The sequence below is a fragment of the Vipera ursinii genome (genome assembly GCF_947247035.1).
Source record: "Vipera ursinii genome assembly, chromosome: 6".
In the NCBI taxonomy this organism is placed as follows: Eukaryota; Metazoa; Chordata; class Lepidosauria; order Squamata; family Viperidae; genus Vipera; species Vipera ursinii.
Window position 1 is genome coordinate 64,547,622 of NC_139515.1, and position 20,721 is coordinate 64,568,342.

Sequence of the window (20,721 nt, forward strand, 5' to 3'; positions counted from 1 at the left end):
ACAATAAGATCGATGAGAGGTAATCTCCCTCTCATCTTGTAGGCAACTAAGAAAGGGGGTGGGGGAATCTGGGTTGTTGCTCCTGATGGAATGTGTAGGGGTGGGAAAATTCTGCTACGAATGGACGGATGTTTCCCCTTTTCCCACCAAGGGCTTTCCACCTGGAACTTGGCTGATCCGGAACTGACCAAATGAACTGAGGGGGTGGAGTTTTGCTTGGGGACATTTTAAAAATATCTACCTGTGAGGGGATTCTCCAAATCCTGTCTATTATACCCTCTATCATCTATGCCTTAGTAAAAGTTCCTGCTTGGATAATCTCGTCTCCAAGAGTCTTTCTTTCTTAAGATGTGGATTGAAGTGGGTTCTGACATAGACAGTCTTTTCCGTCTAATATACAATATAGATCTTTTACTTTTCATCATTATTGTTTGTATCATGAGGTTGGGACTGTAGAAAGAAATCTCTTCTGGTAATAATAAACCTTATACAAGTTGGTGACAGTCTAAATGCAGGCATTTTGTTTTTCTGGAATTTATCTTATGCTGCACCTGCATTCTCACAGCTACCTCAGGTTACCTGTCAAAAAATTTAAAAGTAGCCAGTTAGAAACAGAAAAATGAAATGTGGATTCCAGTGGTGAAAGTAAGCAGACTTTGGTGTGAATAGATCTTTCAGCATGCATTATGATTTTAGCCTGTAATCTGCCTCCCACCTCTCTGCTCTCCTACTAGACATATTCCAAAAGGCTTGTATCTGAAAAGGATAAATCTGAGAGTAATTGGGCTATGGGAGTACATCCAAGAGGGTACCTTCTGGAATCAGCAGTTCAGCAAAACTTTAGGAAAAGCCTATTTAGAAATCTATTTTAGATTTTTTAAAAAGAAATGTGTATAATTTATTTTTTATTCATTGATTAGCATATCTGTTATCCTGCAGGGGAAAAAAGCATTGATGTCAGTTGATTCACATGGAACATCACAACAGTTACAGAATTGTGACTGTTTGTTAAATTTATAAGCTACCCATCTCAGTCTGCAACCAACTATCATGGCTAAACATCTATTGTTTTAGGATATTGATCAAAAATGCATTCAATATTTTATGCTATTTAAAATAAGCTACTTTGATACCAAGCCCAGCCACCTCAGTCTTCCTTCTGTATGTACATTGTCTGTTTTGTTGCTTGGAAGATAACTGAAGCAATTACATCTATAAATTGCTGGATTTTCTGAGGTGACCAGTGGAATTTTCAGGAAAGAAGGATTGAACAAGAAACAACTCTTAAGAGAATTTTTATTGGGCTGAATAAATTCAGAAATATTTATTGATCTATTTAAATATTAAATGCCACAAAGATTGTACAGCAAGGTAATAATTCTGATGGGATGGTAGTTGGCAGATTAGTAATTTCACCTAGTAATGATACTTTGTTGTTTTGCTGTTTTTCTTCTTTAAGTCAATCAGTGAGTAATATTTTTCCCTCAGGATTTAACTGCAAATGTGAATGAAAGCTAACCTTGCTTTTGAGTTCTATTCTGATGTGTGTAGCTTGTTTTGACAAGACTGAGGCCTAACTCTTGCTGAATTAGTGGCAGTTACAGAGTGTGGTAAGATCCAAAGCACCAGCAAGGCTTAGATAAGTCAGGTAAAACTGTACCTCTATTTATAGGATTCCATGTCCTATTGTTTCTGCTTATTAAGTATTTATAGAGTCCATCTTATGCTTATGAATTTGGAAAGGCTTGCATTCTGGACTTTATCTGATTGGGAACTAAATACTGGAGTTTTGCACACTGGCTCTATTAGGAGAAGTGGCTTTAACCTAAATGTGTAAAATCCTCTTGAACCATTAAACTTTCCAGAATAAAATAGACTGTCATAATATCAGCATCAAGAAATTGAGCTTTTGCTGGCTGGCCAAAATATTTATTGTGAGAATGCATCTTCAAATATTTAGGTAGGAAATTCAGGATAAAGTTTTTGTCAAGTGATTCTCTGTCTAAATTTATTTTCTACGATTATTTTAATTAGAAATTCTGGGAGTTATAATGTCAAAATATCTAGAAGGGTCCAAGCTAAGGTTGGCTTTTATGGAAAAGTTGGGGAAGAATTGCAATGTTTCTTTGAATGACTCTTTCAAACAAGCATAAATCAACTTTAAAAAACTTCTTCCAAATTGAGACATAATACCAGTTTTATAGGAGGTTTGTTACCTTTGCAGATTAATTTGTTTGAAAAACGCTGAATATTTTTTTTCCAAGGGAGTTTTTAAAGGAAGTTTTCCCATCTTGTCTTGAGGATATATTTGACTTTCATTTCAACATGTTGGTTGAAAGATTATAGAATCCAACATATCTGCAGTATATTGGGATACAATAGGGTGTTTTGAGGCCCCAAAATTGTAATATAAATCATAAGCAAAGATATTGCCTCACTGGGATAAGCATGCTGATTTTGAATTGCAGTTTCCTTCCCCCTCCCCACTTTTTTAGATGAAATAATTAAAGATAAAAACTGACCAGGTTCACACATCACACTAAGGTTGCTTGGTTTGGCTAATGCTATTATGTGTATACTATTATGATTAGTGACCTAGGGTTTATGACTTAGTTTGTAGCTTACTAAATTAACTTTGATTAAACCTTGTCTTAAAACATGTTATCTCAAAGCATATGTAAGCTTGCTGGTGTCAGCTACTGTACTTTGAGGGTAAAGCACTACTATACTAGATTATGCCTTTATTGATATTTAATCAGGAAATTTAAAATGGTCTGTCCAATTGTCATTTTCTGAAATGGGAAGCCAGCATTTAAAAAAATATGGAGAAAATCAGTTGGATGGGAGGAACATTCAGAAACTTCCATCTTCGTCACCCATCACACCTATTTTATGCATTTGCTTGTTATTAAGGGAAAACATTCACTGCCCCTTCCATCTGTCCTTTCTTACTTTGCTTCACTCAGGAAAATTCATGTCATATTGTTTCCAATTATTGGCACGGTAGGCCATAGTTTATGGTTTTGTCTTTGTAAGATTCAGTTAGCTGTATGTTGCATTCTTGCGATGCTAGAATTGATTTGTACATTATAAATGCCTCTGTATATGTAGCCTGCAGCAACTATCACTGGAATGAAAGATTTAGAGCACAAAATGAAGCTTCCAGAAGGGAAAAGATTTTATATGAAATATGTTGCATGCCCTTCCTCCACAAATGAAATGGAGCACGTCTGGCTTACTACTCTTTCAGGCTCTGCAATCTCTTTCAAGACATTCCACCCTCCCACCAATTGATTCCATATGTTCTCTCCCCTCCCTCCAGCATTCTTTCCTTTCACCATCTCCTGTTTTAGCTGGCTGCTGATCCTGCAAGTTTCTGCTCACTCTTCTTGAGTTGTTTTTTTTTCCTGGAATCAATGGCTTTCAAAACTGAATAAAGATTGTATGCATGAAAATACACAAATGGCTCTGCATTACATAAGACCAAACTCAAAAAGATTTAATCAGAAATGTGGGGTTTAGGTATTTGTAGCCTCTCCTCTCCCAAAAGCTCTAGATCAGGGGTGTCAAACTGCCGGCCTGATGTGTCATAGCGAAACCACACCCACCCCATTGCCGGCAATGGAAAAAAGTCGTGATACGTCACGACACATCAAGTGACGTTGCGAGTTTGACATCCCTGCTCTAGATAGAAAGAATTCCATGACATCTCAGTGCTTGCTGTGCATCTTGGGAACTGAATTTGAATCTACAGTAGTCTAATATGCTGCTGTTATAGTAACCTGGACACAGCTTGAACTGGGCAATTTAGTTCAGAAAGCCTGCAAACTGATGATAAAGCATAATGCATTTGCATGCACAAAGTAATGGTGTTCGACTATACTTAGCATGAAAAATGCAGGTAAAGGGACAGTTGTAGAAGAAAAACATGGATTAAATGATTACATCAAGGGAAGCAAAGGTAAAATGCTGATAGTGCAAAGAAAACACACTGAAAGTAGCAGAAGCAAAAAAAAAGACTAAAAATAAATTATTGGAACACTGTTCCAATAATGTGAAAAGAAAATTTGAGAAGTAAAATATTACATAGCTAAGACATAAAAGAAACTGTTGACAAAGTGGAGAAGACCAGGAATTCTCACTGGCTACAAGCAGGCACCATCAAGAAAGAAAGGAAAGCATTAATTTTGCATCTCAAGAATAACCATTATAAAGAACTATGGCAAAATGAGGGATTCAACATGTATCAAACATCAGCAAATGCACACTTTGTAAAGAAAAAGATCGGTCCATACGTTACAGAATTAGTAATCAATTAACATCTGTAAAAAATTGAAATTTCTGAGTATTCCCGAGTATAAGACAAAATAAAAATTCGTTGGAAATGTTTAAATTTTATAAGATGTTTATAAGAGCATATGAACTCATTGCTATTCTTTGTTCCTGATAGAGATTTTAATTTCAAATAAAAACAATCTGATTCTTTTTATTTGTTCTTTATACTGTGTTACTCCTTGATGAATAAAAGAACAATAACAACACCTCACATTTACTTTATATAGATGATCTGAAGTGGAAAAGCAAAAATCTAAAATCAAACATTGACAAACACTGTAAGAATTTTTAGTATGGATATGGAATTTGGCCTAGAGAAATTTGCTGCAGTAGCAATAAATTGAGGTAAAATCACAAACAGTAATGGAATGGCCAAACCATCAGGAACCATCGGAATGAAGCCTATAATTACATGAGTATTTGATAGTTCAATAACATCAAGCACAGACAATGTGATTAGTAAAGAATACATCCAAAGAGTGCAGAAATTGCTATCTTAATGCTGCCTTATAACTGTAATGAGTTGATTTGATTAAACCTGAGTTTCCTTGTTCTTAATCCAACATTTCAACAACTACAACTCACACTGGCTATCATATTGTCATAATCTTTCTTCGTTAGTTTTTCCTTTAATTAAAGTAACCTAAAACTCCAGTTGGTAATATTAAAAAGTATATGAAATAAAGTTAGTTTTGCTATGAATATAAGCACTCCTAAAATTATTTGTTATGATTTGATTTCTGAGTAGTTTCCTTAGCTTTGTAACAAAAATTATAAATATGTATAATTAAATAAGTAAACCTATATGTATTTCAAGAGATGGGGAATAAGGAGATGGTCACTCAACCATCTGTGCCATGCATCCCTTCCCTATAAGAAATTTGATTAGCTGTGCTGTTGTCTTCCAAAATTCTCCAGGATGCTTTAGTAGTTCTAACATTACATGTTTTTCAGACTTGAATTAATACCAAGTCATTCTTGGTACACCAACACCATTCTTTTTCTTGCTTTTCTCTTGTCCCTGCAACTCTGGTTTTTTTTTTTTGTCTTGGGTTTTGCCATTTAAAATTTTGTGCCAAGTATCATACCCAATGTAAAATAAAATTAGAATAGGTTTTGTGTCAACTTGGAAAATGAGCATGGCTGTGGCCATTTTCCCTATTCATTTTCAGTTAACACATTGAAAGGGGGAGGGGGTATTGCTAGGTGCTTTGCTAATCAAAATAATCTTTTGTCCCATGGAAACCAAGGTCATCGGCTGCTCCCAAGACTGCTGGCTGGGCGTGCCCACCAAGAAGATTTATTGTGGAATGTAGTTGCTTGCAAAGCTTTAGAGGTGGGATTTCTTAACTTTGTATTGGAGAATTGTTACGTTTGTCTTCAGATTTGGTTTCACTTTTGATGTGCCTTGGAGTTCTGTTTTATTTGTCTCTGTCAGAACCATGACATTAAATCAAGTCTCTTAAAACTTTGTTTTCTTGGAATGCTGGGATCTGACTGCCTACCCACTCACTTTTGGGAGAGTGGTAAAGACTCAGCGAAGACTCAAGATGGAGGAGAAAATTGAAACCACAGCTAGCTGCAATGGGACTCAGGCTATCGAAGCGCAGGCAGGTGCTCCAGCCACTGAGGAGGCGTTACTGGCAGGGGCTCAGCTGAAGACCAGGGTGATCCAACCTGGGAAGCTGGCACTGCAGGAAGGAGCTACAGCCCTAGCAGACCTCTTCCAAGCTGAGGCTGCCCCTCAGCGCAGAAGCACTCTTGTAACCGCTGGAGAGGAGCTCCTATTGCTGCCGTCCCAGGGCTCTTCATCTGCAGATGGCAAGAAAGGAAAGGGGTCGATTGGATGGGATGACTCCGGTGAGTGGAGTTTTTCAGTCCACAGTCCACAGCCCCTCATTCAAACAGCTGAAGGAGAAGCTTGGCCGACTGGAGGTGAGGGATACGATCCCTGTTGCCCAGGAGGTGGGTACTGTGGTGGGGAAATGCCAAGAACTACCCATCTCTTCCCACCCCTCACTGGAGCTCCAGCCCAACTGCCAGAGTCTGTGCTGCTTTGTCCATCCCCCCACTAGTTGTGATACCAAGCCCTATGTCCCAGCCAAGTTTGTTGCCATGACCTCGGTATGCCAGTCCTGGAGTCCAGCCAAGAGAAGTCTGGAGAGAGGTTTAGCCACATCCCCAGGACCAGCAAACCACCTAAGCCCAACAAATCGCCCAAACCAAGCAGCAGATGCAGGTGGTTCCGCCTAGGTTTGAGTTGCCTCCCATCAAGGCCACCTTTGATGGGGATCCCAAGAAGCTGACCTTCTTCTTAAACCAAGTGTGGGCTCATTTAGATTGCTACGCTTATGCCTACCTGAATGGGGCTGTGATGGTGAATGCTGTGGTGTCAAATTTAGAGGGAGAAGCTGCCGACTGGGTGACCAACCTCAATGATAAAGGGGCTCCTGAATTACACAACATTGATCTATTCATGGAGCAACTGAGGGGTCAGTTTGAAGACGAATCCTGAGTCCTATTTTCCGAGAAAGAAATCCACTGCCTGAAGCAAAAAGGTTGCCCCGCAAATGAGTACGTCTGTGAATTCAGGAGAATTGCTAACTGGCTAGGGTACTGTATGACAGTGATGCTGAACATCGAGCTAGACTACACCTGAAAGTCAAGCATCATTGAACCCAAGCCACCACGCGTCCAAGAAAAATGCTTCTATGACTGATGTCCCCAAGCCTCTGTAGCTGCTAATGTCTCCCAAGCACCAGCCAGGGCTTCCATCAAGTGCTACCATTGCGGTCAGATGGGTCACTGTGATGTGCCCAGCTCCTTACCCTCAACCCAGGAGTGTGCCAGTCATGGCTGCGAAACTGCAAAGAGCTCCCAGAGGGGGAAGAGAGAAAACCAACTGGGCACGTGAAGGCCTGGGTGCCTCACCTCTCACCGAGCTCGAAGCCAAACCCCAATCTGAGCCATAGCAGATGACGGCACTGTACGATAGTGATGAGGAAGGCTAGGAGGACCCCATGGTGACTCAGCCCATTCCCTCTTTTGCCATTCCCGCTAGGCTAATAGTGCCCAAAACAGGGACTTTCAAACAGAGTTTGAAGGTCGTAATAGACTTGGGTTGCACTTAGTGCTTAACTAACTTACCCACTGTGCTCAAACTGGGAATCCGAGCCATGCTATTGCCCCTGCCCATGAGGTTTGAGCAGACTGACGGGTCCCTCATTGGAGGTGGCCCTGCCATGCACCTAACAGAACCTGTGCATTTGGAAATGGGTCGGCATTGGGAAATCATCCGTTTGGTGGTGGTTCTGAAGATGACCGAAGCAGTAATTTTGGGGCTAGCATGGTTGGATAAATGGCATCTGGTGGGAAGAGGGAATGCAGAAATTAAGACGGGACACCTGACTGACAATAAAACAAATACACTGGCCATCTGCAAGATGCAAGGGGAGCCCCGTGAAACCCTAAAAACAGTAGCTGAAAAGCTGCCAGGGATTCAACTTCTCCCCACTGAGTACCATGATTTGGCAGAAGCATTTAGTGAGAAGGAATGTGACGTCCTCCCACCACATGGGGCTAAGGACTGTGCTATTGAAATTCTGCCTGGTGCCAAGCTCCCTATACCAAGGATGTACTCTATGATGTTTAGAGAGATGAAAGAACTGAGAAAGTACAATGATAAAAACTTAGCTAGGGATTTCATTCAGTCAGCCAAATCACTCGTGGTTGCTCCCATGCTTTTCAAGGAAAAGAAAGATGGCTCTCTTAGATTATGCTTGGATTTTCAATACCTCAACACTGTCAGCATGGAAAATACTGAGGAAGGACATGTTAGCCCATCTGGCTAAAGGAAAAATCTTTACCAAGCTGGATTTAAGAGAGGCTTATTACCGGATCCGGATCAAGGAGGGGGACGAGTGGAAAACAGCTTTCAATTGCCCATTGGGTTCCAATTTAAAGTGATGCCTTTTGGACTGCAGCGCCCCCCCCCCCAACCACTGTGTTTATGCAATTGATAAATCAAGTGCTCCATGATCATTTATACAAGGGGCTTTTGGTTTATCTTGATGACACCCTTATTTACTCTGAAACCATGGATGAACACATCAAAATGGTCCGTGAGGTATTAAAGAGATTGTTGAAAGCCAAACTGTATGCAAAGCTGTCAAAGTGAGAATTTCACCAGACCCGCTTTGATTATCTAGGGTGTCGGATTTTGAATAAGGAGGTAGAGATGAACCTTGCCAAAGTTAAAGTAGTATTGGAATGGCAACCCCCATGTACCTGCAAGTAGCTTCAAAGTTTTCTGGGGTTTGCCAACTTTTATCATCAATTTATTCCCTCTTTCACAAAGATAGCCATGCCAATCACTGATTTACTCAAAACAGGTGAAAGAGGGGAGAAACTCTGACCTTGTCAGCCATTGCAATGGTCATTAGAGTGCCAGGCAGTGTTCAAAAGACTAAAGAGACTCTTTGCAGCTGAACCAGTTCTTAAACACCCTGACCCCAGACAACAAGTTATCATTCAAGCTGATGTGAGCGAGGTGGCTGTGGGGACTGATCTCCTACAAAAAAAAAATCAAAGAGAGAAGTCATTAACTCCATTATTCCTCCACTGCAATATGCTTCTTAAATAACAACCAGATCACACACCCAGACACCCCCTGCTGGTCCTGACAATCACTCACTAAAGGAATTAAAGGAGAAGTTAGAGACTGATGCCTGGTTTAAAGATAATAAATCTATATTAACCTTAAGGGGAGGGCTAGCTTGGAAGGGTTCTAAGTTATACCTCCCAGATAGCCTCAGGCTCCAGGCATTGCAACAGAGTCAAGCGGGTCACTTTGTTTTTTTAAAGACATTGCATCTGGTGCTAAGGCAATTCTGGTGGCCAAAAATGAAAAAGGGCATAGAGAGTTATGTTAAGAGTTGTGCCATTTGTGCTGCCATGAAGAGGCGTCCTGGAAAACCACCAGGTTTGTTGCAGCAGGTGGCCGATCCCTCTCAACCTTGGGAGGAGATAGCCATGGATTTTATAGTGGAATTACCTGAGGGAAAGGGGAACACTGTAATATGGACTGTGATTGATCTATTTTCCAAACAGGCACATTTCATCGCTTGCTCGGGACTTCCCCCTGTCCAGAAGCTAACCAAACTATTTTTGAAGCACATATACCAACTCCATGGTGCCCCAAAATGGATTATTTCTGACAGAGGGGTCCAGTTTACTGCAAAATTTTGGAGGGAGTTCATAAAAATGATTGGGTCCTCCCAGGGGCTATCATCAACTTTTCATCCAAATACTAATGGAGCTTCTGAGAAAGCTAATGCAATGGTGGAACAGTACCTCAGATGCTATGTAAATTACCAGCAGTCCAATTGGGCTGACCTGCCTTTCACAGAGGTAGCCTACAACAATATGGTGCACAGTAGCACTGGACTCGCCCCATTTAAAATAGCAATGGGTCAAGACTTTGTGCCCATGTCTGAGTATCCACAGGAGCCTCCCATTTCCCACACTCTGGTCCAATAGGTGACATCCTTCCAGGAGGTTTGGGTAAATGTGAAGAAGGCACTGACCAAAGCTACCGAGGTTTACAAACAGCAAGCTGACAAACGATGCTCCCCTCATAAACCTTTTCATGTTGGACAATTAGTTTATCTTTCAATGAAATATTTAAGATTACAATTACCCAGTAGAAAATTGGGGCCAAAATTCCTGGGTCCTTTTCCTATCACTAAAATCATTAACCCACGATTGTTGGGGAAAGTTCACCTTGTTTCATCTCAGTCTATTGAAACCTGTGTCAGAATCCTCTTTGAGACCTGTCCTAAAGAAGCCACCGGGTCCAATGGTGGTGGAGGGGGAGACACATTATGAAATAAAACGTATTATTAATTCTAGGTTGTACAAGGGAAAGTTACAATACCTTGTTCAGTGGAAAGATTACCCCCTTTCGGAAGCTACATGGGTAAAATTTACAAATGTGAATGCAGATAGAATGATAAAGAAGTTTTACGATAAATACCCTCACAAGCCTCAGAATGCTTAACCTGCTTCTTTTCCCTGCAGGAGACTCTTTTTTCCCAATGGGGAGCCGACTGTCAACTTTAGCAATGAGCATGGTTGTAGCTAGCCATCTTCCCTATTCATTTTCCATTGACACATAGAAAGGAGGGAGGGAGGATTACCAGGTGCTTCGCTAATCTAAATAAACTTTTATCCTGTGGGAACCAAGGTCATTGGCTGCTCCTGAGACTGCTGGCTTAGCGTTTCGTGAAAAGCTTGCCAAGAAGATGTATTGGGGAATGTAGTTGCTTGCATAGCTTTAGAGGTGGGATTTCTTAACTTCATATTGGGGAATTGCTACTTGTATCTTCAGACTTGGTTTCACTTTTGACGTGCCGATACTTTATAACTAATAAACACTTCTTTGAGGAATTTCCAAGCCACGGAGTTCTGCTTTATTTGTCTGTCGAAACTATGGCATTTTGTATGTGTAGCTTTGTAATATTATTCGATACAAGTGTTGCAAATGGGTACACTTGTTCTTTTAATAATATAAACATACAAAAAATGAGATATTGCTTAGATTGCATAGAGTTAATATTCAATGATAGTATTTTTATTTTGCGCATTCACTTTTAAATTTAATATAGTCACATTTTCTATGCATGTCATAAGCCATTTCCTCTCATCATGGCACTTAAATGTTAATCTGAACTTTCAAAACATATTATTCCTCTCTGTCAGTTCTTTAGTATCCTATATTGACCTGAAAGGAACAACTTTTCATTTAATTTCTTCTATCATTCCACTATATATAATATTTGGTGCTATCTTTCCATGTTACTTTTTATTTTTTCATCCTTTCCTTGATATTACAGCTAGGTCTTTATCTGCATGCTAGTAATTATTTTTTTATATAAATTATAGTATAAAGCTTAAAATATTGCAGAAGAGAAAAAAAATAAGGTTTAAAAGATGAAAAGAGGCTACGAAACCAAGTCAAGATTAACAGGATGAAAAACAGCAGAACTTGGTTTCATAGTAAGACATTGATTCAATAAATAATTTACTACTGCAGTACTTTTGCTTTGCTCTATGTTTTCTTGAATACATAAAAATAGGACTACAGATCTTAAGCTGAAAAAATTATCATTGATATTTCAAACCATAGTTCACTTACTAGTCAGCATACTTGATTTTGATGTATAATGATGAAGAACTTAAACTGAGTTGAGAAATCAAGTGTGAAAGTTAGTTCTCACAATGTCAACAGAGAGTAACATGATAGCAAATAGGACACTTACAAAACTTAATGACCAGTGGAAACAAGCCAATCTGCTCAAAGGAAGGGTCCAAATAGTCAGATAAGTAGGATGGGGAAGAAAAAAGTACACAAGATATTGGATATTGTTTCTCTCTATAAAACTTGTTCTTGAAACACAACAATTGCTGGAATTATTTGGTTATGGCTTTCTATTTTTTAACTCAATATTACATATCTGATATTTTTGGATTTAGTGTGAGCTGGTTTACACAGTTCATTTTTGCCTGTAAAGCAAAGGCTGGCAATGGAAAGTATCTGGATAATTTGGAGCCACCCAACTTATTTTTGCTCAGCCTAGCTCACAGGGTTGCTTGTGTAGGGATAAAATGAAGAGCACTACTTAAACACTCCTGGAATTTGAGAGGACAATTGACATAAATGAATCTAATATAAATAAATGCTAAAAACGGTATACTTGAAATGGTTTGATCTTCTCCCTGAATCTGTAGTCCAATGAGAGACCAGATTTGCAAGGCAATCCTGATCTTAGAGGCTCTGAATTATCTTATGCCATCTAGTACAAGGCTGGCAATTTGCAGCTGTTTATGGCTTTCTGGCTATAATTTCTTCTCCCCTGCAAGGACAATAAGAAACGAGAGATATGGACATCTATAAACATATTACTAATCGGGTACATGCTTCTGTCTCTTTCATTGCTTATGCTTTCTCATTTCATCTTTAATCACATTCCTTTCCTTGCAAAAAGGACGCCAGCATATATTATTAAATGTTATTTACTACATTGAGCTGCAGTAGCTAATGTAGTGGCAAATGCCAGTACATAAAACTGGAACGTTATGTTGGATAATAGAAAGAGTTCATATATTTCTGGAGTTGTTTTTAATGAAAATTTAGACATTTTCTATAGTTAGAAACTGTTAAAATAAACTATAATAAAGTGAAGTTGTGTTGACTGGTTAGCACACTGAAGTAAAAAATAGAAACCATTTCTCTTTCAACATTTTTGTCATTGTTCCTTTTTAAATCCAAGGGAAATCCAAATCCTTGAATGCTTACTTTATAATTGAGTTAAAAATGAAAAAGCTTTATTTTGTGTTACCTGGAATAGAATAGTATCGTGCTTCTCCATCTATGAATTATTTTTTGAAGCATGTGTAATTGAGAAGTAGGGGAGGGAGAAGCTGATTCCATTGTATAACGCTGTATACTATTAGAACTGAGCATTACAAAACAAAGCTTGTTATGTAGACATGTAAAAATAGCACCTTTAAGAGTAGTAATCATTATGTGTTTGCTTGTAATATTTGGAATTCCGGAAATAAATTGTTGCCATCATTCTTTCATCTCTCATTGTGTATCAATATATCACCTTCTTTCATCTCTCTGCTATAGAAATACATAATCCTAGGAGACATTGTCCAGATAGGCTAGTTAGTATCAAAACAAATTTGGGACTAAGCCAATATCTGAATGATCTAGAAGTGTTCTTCAATTCAACATTTTATTTGCCAAAAATGAGAGTTGAAGTTTAATTTGTTTCAAGTTTCCTGGTTCAGATTTTTTTTCTTTTTTAGATATTCAATAGTGATCTGTTTGATACTTCTTTACGTCAGAGCACTGTTTTTTAAATTAAGTATTCTCTGACAGACATGAAGAGTTTGTATCAGCTGGTGAGAAGATCCAGAAGAAATTGTTTTGCAGACTTGGATACATCCAATTTCATTATCCCAAAGTATAACCTATCTATGAATCAAGATGGTCTGTTGAAAAATCTACTATTAGAAGACCTTTGTCTGAAAATTCATGAAGTATATGAGCTTTTTAATGAAAAAGCTTTCAAAGTCCCATCACCTTTTCGTTCAAGTTATATTTTTTCCAAGGGATTTTTAGCACACACTATACCAGGGGTCTTCAAACTTGGCCCTTTTATGACTTGTAGACTTCAGCTCCCAGAATTCCTCAGCCAACATGCCTGGCTGAGAAATTCTGGGAGTTGAAGTCCACAAGTCATAAAATGGCCAAGTTTGAAGACCCCTGCTCTATATCAAATATCCAGTATTGAAAGAATGTTATGCAGATACTTTCTATAACAAATCTTGCTTCAGACATTGTTGAAATATACTATCAATGTCCGTCACATGCATTCCATTAAGATTCAGATTCAATATGTTGGACACGTGGGAAAATAAGAGCACTTTGAAAATACACTTTTATTTCAGTATATTTTTTCTTTTTCCTTCATTAAAAAGTTATCAGTGTTCAGTGGACTTGAAAAAAACATGCTTTAAATATACTAGTATGACAATGTAACATGTTTAATGCTGATGTGTAGGCATTTATTTTGCATCTCCTTTGAGATTATTTTATATACTGTTCTTTGATGGTGCCTGAAAGAGCAGGGAGATAAACTTACATGCAAGTTTATTTACATAGTAGGTAAGAATGAAGGAACCTATATGTCAGTTCCCTCATTCCTTTTCCTTGAACTATTAGGAATTTGTTTGCTTCATTGAGAGACTGAAATCTTTGGATTAACTGGATTGCTATATATGGAAAAGTGAGGATAATTTAGAATGTTTCCAGACCTTATGAGTTGTAAAAGAGGCCCTTTTGAAGATGATGCCCATCCCTACAGCGCCAGAGGTCTTTTTAATGAATGTAGGGAAGAGGGGCTGTTCCTGGTTACTGTGTCAGGAATTTAATTTGGCCCTCATTTTCCCTATCTTTTAAAAAAGTAGTCTCTATGTAAGTCTTTACCTGAACTTTTAAATGCAGAAGATTTAGTAATTTTATTAATTGCCTTTTGCTTTTATATTTTATATTTATAATATAAATTATTCTTATTTTACTTCTATAGTTTTTTTTCTTATATTTTACCTTTTTAGACATCTTCAGTGTTTCATTTGAAGTACTTTAAATATATATTAGTTCTCTACCAATGTCATATAGTTGTATAGATTCAGAAGAGTGAGTGAGTGTGTGTGTGTGTGTGTGTGTGTGTGTATGTAATCCAAATATATGTTTACCACCTTTTATCAAAATAATAAAGGCAGGATAACACACATATACACCCACAAGCACACAAATATTCTGCTTTTATTATTTTGGTAAAAGGCAGTAAACATATCTAATACTCCTAAGGCGGGCCTAGGACTCAGTCTCCTGATTTCTAGCCTGATCTCTTAACCACTAGACCAAACTGGATTATGTGGTAAAAAATTGACCTAAATGGATTCAAAATAAGATTTTGAAATTATAAGAATCCTTCCTGTGGAAAATTCTGTTATTTTGAATTCTTTAAAAAAATTGACAGGATGAGACTTTGAAGGTTGGACACTAGACTAGAGGGTACCAGAAAGAACTAAAAGATTACAATTAAAGGAAAAGAAAACTTAAATTTGACTTACTAATACAGAATGGAGCAAAATACTTTTACAGTTGATGCATTGAACGATATTTGTGAACAGTGGACCCAAAAGTTGAAAGTGTCTGCTGTTATAGATACCGGTAGGTGTATCTAAGAAATGATATGGAAGAGGAACAAATTTTACCAGACAAGACTGGTAAAAGACAAGACTGGATTTTAAAAGGACAAGTTATACAAGAATGATATGGGAAAATATGCTACATTGGATATACAAATGAAATCAGCTGATGCCTTAATAGGGACATACAAATAACAAACCCAAAGAGTGACCTGAATAACCTTTATATAATGGATTTACAAAAGAGACTAGTTAAAGTTTAGAAGGATTTTCTGAGAAGGACAAACTAAAAATAAAAAAAAAACAACCCCTACTAGGACAGTACAGGTGGTCTGCTCGACTTACAACCTTTCGTTTAATGTCTGTTCGAAATTACAGTGGCACTATAAAAAGTGACTTATGATCGTTTTTTACATTTACGACCATTGCAGGATCCCTGTGGTCACTTGATCAAAAATTTGGACATTTGGCAACTGGCATATATTTATGATGGCTGCAGTGCCCCGAGTGATGTCATCCCCTTTTGCAACAGGCAAAATCAATGGGGAAGCCAGATACACTTAACAAACATGTTGCTAATTTAACAACTGCAGTGATTCATTTAATAACTCTGGCAAGAAAGGTCGTAAAAGCGGCAAAATTCACTTAACAAGTATTTTGCCTAGCAAAATAGAAATTTTGGGCTCAGTTGTGCTTATAAGTTGAGGACTGCCTGTATTTAAAGGGTTTAAAGATCATTTGTTGAAAGTACTATAAAAGGAAGGAATACAAAAACTTATTTAGTTTGATCAAGGTTAAAATAGATATATTGTTTTTGGTAATTCTTAATGGACTTTTACTAACTAGGACTGAACGACAGCCAGCTAGGCTGGAAAGAGGGGTCAAGCGAGGACCTAGCTCCGTGGTGGTGAACCTATGGCACGCCGCATGCCACAGGTGGCACGCAGAGCCCTCTTTGTGGGCACGCGCGCTGTCACCCCAGTCCTAGGCCTTTACCTGGGTTTTATAAAACCTTTTAGCTTTAGGCCTCCGCTGCCGTGTACAAAAAAAAAAGGTTCAATCAATCAATTTCAACTTCTCGAGGGGAAAAAAAAAAGATCTCACAAAGTTGGAATTGATTGATTGAACTTTTTAGTCCCACCCAGTCTGCAGTTACCACTGCAGTCATGCCCACCCAATGGGCCACACTCACCCAATTGGCCACACCCACCCAATGGGCCATGCCCACCCGGCACCCGATGATATATAAGTGGGCTTTGGGTTGCAGTTTGGGCACTCGGACTCTAAAAGGTTTGCCATCACTGGCCTAGCTTGTAGTCATTGTGCAGCTGCAAGTGGCATAAGCTTGACCCTTCCTTCCAGACTAGCTGGCAGTTTCCCAACAGCTTTAAAGATTTGCTTATAGATAAGACAATCACTTGTTGTATTTTAAGAGAAGGTAATAAATTAGTAAAATTGTTTATACTTGTGATTAAAGGGGAAGCCATTGCTTTATATGTTTCTTATCTTTTTATTCTTATTATTATTATTATTCTTATTTTTCTTTCCATTTTATTTTTCTATTGTCTTTTTTCTCACATTCTGTTTTTTCTTTTTTCTTTTTAAAATTTGTATTCTTTTTCATTGTAATTTTTAATAAAAGTATTATAAAAAGGAACACGTGAATTGAATGATTGAGTCATTATGCACAAATGTGTGTTTCACCCATGGGCTTATATTCTCCTTCTGTCATTCGGCTCCTTAGTAGTTACTTAACATAAACAGAGGAAACATCATTTTAATTTTGTGTTGCCTCTCTTCTTTTGGCATATAAAACTTTATTTATATATATTATTTTTTTATTTGAAACATGGTTTGCATTCTCCTCCAAGCAATAAAATAACGAGCTAAAGCTTGAGTGGTCTCACTACTGTAAGAATAAAACCTAAAATCCATTTTGTACCTTCTTCAAAAAGATATATCAAGTCTCCCTTTGGCCAGTCAGTCTTTCTATTGTCTGTGAGTATATTAAACTTATTTTTAAATAAAGAAATCTACATTACACATATTTGTTTTGGGCATCTTTCTCATTCAAAGGAAGGAATCGGGCTTAGATTCGAAATTCTCTGATGATGTATCAGAACAATCCTTTTTGAACAGATGGAATACACAAAATGAAACAGCACCTGTTCTGCACTGTTTTACTTTAAACCTGTTTTTTAAGGTGCTTTGTGTAGCAAATAATTAAATTGCCATCCTAAGTTCTTATTTTGCTAGCATATATCCTGTCTTTTAAACAGATGCTTCTGTAATACCACATAGTGGCTCATTTCCTCTATATGGGTAACTTTGGGAAATATTTTCAGCATGAAGTGAAATATTTTGAAATAGAAGACTTTTAGGATCGATCTCTAGGAAGTATAATCACAAGCTTGGAGCAGAGGAAATTACTTGTCCAGATACTGAGTGCTGGGCAGCACAGTACATGTGCTATTTTGTTTTCTGTATTCCTCTTTTGAAAAAGAGATGTTGCAATACATCATCAGAGAATTTGGAATGTAAGTCTGATTCCTTCTCTGTCCTTAAGTGAATAGAATTCTAAAAGCCTTTAACTTGAAACCTTTATTTGAACATTTGTTTCTTCTGCTAAATGTGCTTTTCCACTAAACATGCTAAAGAAAAGTATGTGGATGGTTTCTAGGAGACAAGACATATTGCTGCTGAACAGTGGCTGAGAAAGAGGGAGAATGCATCACTTCTAGGCCATAGAAGCTAGTGACTCTCTCCCAGTCCTAAACTGGGAAATCAGAAAACATATCCATCAATTTGCATTGGACCAATGTGGTAGATTACAGCCCATAAACTGAGTCCCTCATTTTGCAGTGTTTTAATTCAGGCTAATTTTATTGATCCTTATCCCCCCAATTTTATTGACCACCATTTGTCCTTTGTTGACAGAATATATGCCTGCCTTCCTTCCTTCCTTCCTTCCTTCCTTCCTTCCTTCCTTCCTTCCTTCCTTCCTTCCTTCCTTCCTTCCTTCCTTCCTTCCTTCCTTTAATGCTGTTTGCCTTTTTTTCTTCAGGGTAACCAGGAGCCAACAGCTACTCCTGACACAATGGTCCAGCCATTCACCACAATCCCATTCCCACCTCCCCCACAGAATGGGATCCCCACAGAATATGGTGTTCCCCACACTCAGGACTATGCAGGCCAGACCAGTGAGCACAATCTGACAATCTATGGAAGTGGACAAACGCATGGAGAACAGAATACAAATACAGCTACCACGCAGAATGGATCTCTTACGGTATGTTCAGCAAGATTTAAAGCTGAGAATTTATTTGATTGCTTATCTGGCATTTATATTTTTAAAACAGTATAGGTAAGTATTATGCATCCAAAGTTAGCTTTCTTGGGCAAAAGCTAAGACAAAAGAAAAAGAATTCCCAATTACTGCAAAAAGAAATGGAACAGTCAGATTCATCTGAATGAAGTTGTTTATTATTAAAACAGGTGGAAGGGAAGTAACTTATGATGCTATGGATATCTAACCATATTTTCTTCATTTTGTGTCTTCAATGTGCTCTTGGACCATGCTATGTTAAATGTTTCCTGTGTGGTTCAGGTTATTTTTTTACTTCCTCTGATTTAACTAACTTGCATTAGGCAAAATTTGAGTTGCATCATACAACTTGAAATCTTGTCCTTTCAAGATTTGTAAATGTCTTGGGCTGTTGATCCACAGTCATCTAGGATGTATTATTCACATATAGAGATATTGGTTCATAACCGTCTTACATTGTTGGGTTCTCAAAAAGAATAGAATCAAGGAGTAGAAGTGGTCATCTAATCTAACCCATTGTTCAGTATAGGACCTACTAGAGTATCTTTGATGGATGACCATTTAGTCTGTTTTAAGACTTCTAGAAATGTAAACTCACCACATCCTGTGATAGCCTATTCTGCTAACTAACAGCTCATATAGGCAATAAATCTCTTAACATGTACTCTGAATGTCCTTGTAGTTTAATCCATTACTTCTGGTCCTTCAATGGGAAAGGGGATAGCTTGAGCAGAGGGTTGGACTTGAAGACCTGCAAAATCCCTTTCAACTTTATTATTCTGTTAATAGAAAATGTCCACTCCTCCATCTGTGTAATAACCTGGGTCTTTTTCTTTATGTTTAAATCTGTAATCCACCCAGAGTTGCTGCAGTATCAGGCAATAGTAATAGTAATATCTAGCTCATTTTTTACCATATCATGAAGCACTTAGTCAAAGACTTTACTGAGTTCCAAGCACACTTTGTCTGTGGCATTGCTCTGATCTACTAAGTTAATTGTTCTATCAAGAAAGAATGTAAGGTTAGTCTAGCATGATTTGTACCCAATAAATCCATGCTGGATCCTGTTAGTTGTAGCATGCCTCCCCAATAGTTTACAAGCATACTACTTGAAGACTGCCAAGTATAAATGCTAAAAATGACACGTCTAATCATTTCCCAGGTATTCCTTAAGATGGGGGTGACCATTCTTCCAGGAATTCTCAGAGATTACAAAGAGTGATTCCATGATCACCTGCACTTTTTCTTTCAGTAGGGAAGTAATCCATCTGGCTCTTGAGAGATAAATTCATTTGAATTAGTTTCTCTTATAGTCTCCTTAAATATTGTAAGCTGCAATTTTCTTCTCCCACTGATATAATCATGATGCAGCTAAGGCTCCATTTTCCGCCTGAGAGAAGACAAACTCAAAATAGGAATTAAAAAGGTCCCATCATCCAATACTGCTTCACTGCTTTCTCCTGTCACATGGATTGCAGTCGCTCTTGCTGTCCTTTTATCTTTATCATACAAGAATACCTTTTTTGTTTTTTGTTTTTTTTCATCTCTTAACAACCTTCAATATATTCTGAGCTTTAGCTTTTTTGACAGAATTCCTGCAGTTTCTGGAAATAACCTGTATTCTTTGATTACGTTCCCCCCTTTCCCTTTTGTATAAATGTTCCTTTTTCTCTTTAGTATTTTAATTGTGCACTAAGATTCTCTTATTTTTGCAACTTTTATGGAGTGTTTTCATCTTCTGTATTTTCTTTCATAAAATTTCTTATGCTTCCTAGATGCTTTTTTCCTTCATGATTTCTAACGGTTGGATCCATTATGCAAATGTTTGACTTCCTCCTTCTCTGGATCTCACTGATGGACGAGCACAGATTAGAACAATATCTTTATTGTATTCCAGGAAGTGGTAGCTTTATAAGATAGTTGGCAGTTTTTGTGCAAGTTCAGGAGAGCTAGCTGATCTGAATTCTGAACAAATTTAGAAATTGTAGCCAATCAGATCTAAACCTTTTCATGCTTTTTCGCATCACAACCATTTCAGAAGGATAAGACTTGTCTTTTCTCTTATTTTTAGCCCTCATAATCTCTCTCAGTAACAAATCTTTGTTTATAGTCATCTGTAAAGATAATTTATTGACCAGGGCCTTCATCTTCCTCTTCCAGAATTATAAGAATATTTTTTTTCTGATTTAGTTTTCAAAGTTGTTCCTGTAGTTTCTCAGGTTCTCATATACTGAATCTGATTTTACATTCTAATTGTTTTCAAATCAGTACTTGCT

The 20,721-nt window shown here is 37.8% G+C and overlaps 1 protein-coding gene across 7 annotated transcripts in view; it reads left to right on the top strand.

Annotated features, from left to right (window-relative positions):
* Window positions 1-20,721, top strand: part of RBFOX2 (RNA binding fox-1 homolog 2) — a 190,358-nt gene that overhangs the window by 111,342 nt on the left and 58,295 nt on the right. For all 7 annotated transcript variants that reach the window (XM_083365256.1, XM_083365255.1, XM_083365258.1 and 4 more), the window contains one exon: window positions 18,185-18,409. In XM_083365256.1, coding sequence (XP_083221382.1) covers window positions 18,185-18,409 — 225 coding nt within the window. The remainder of the gene's footprint in view (window positions 1-18,184; window positions 18,410-20,721) is intronic.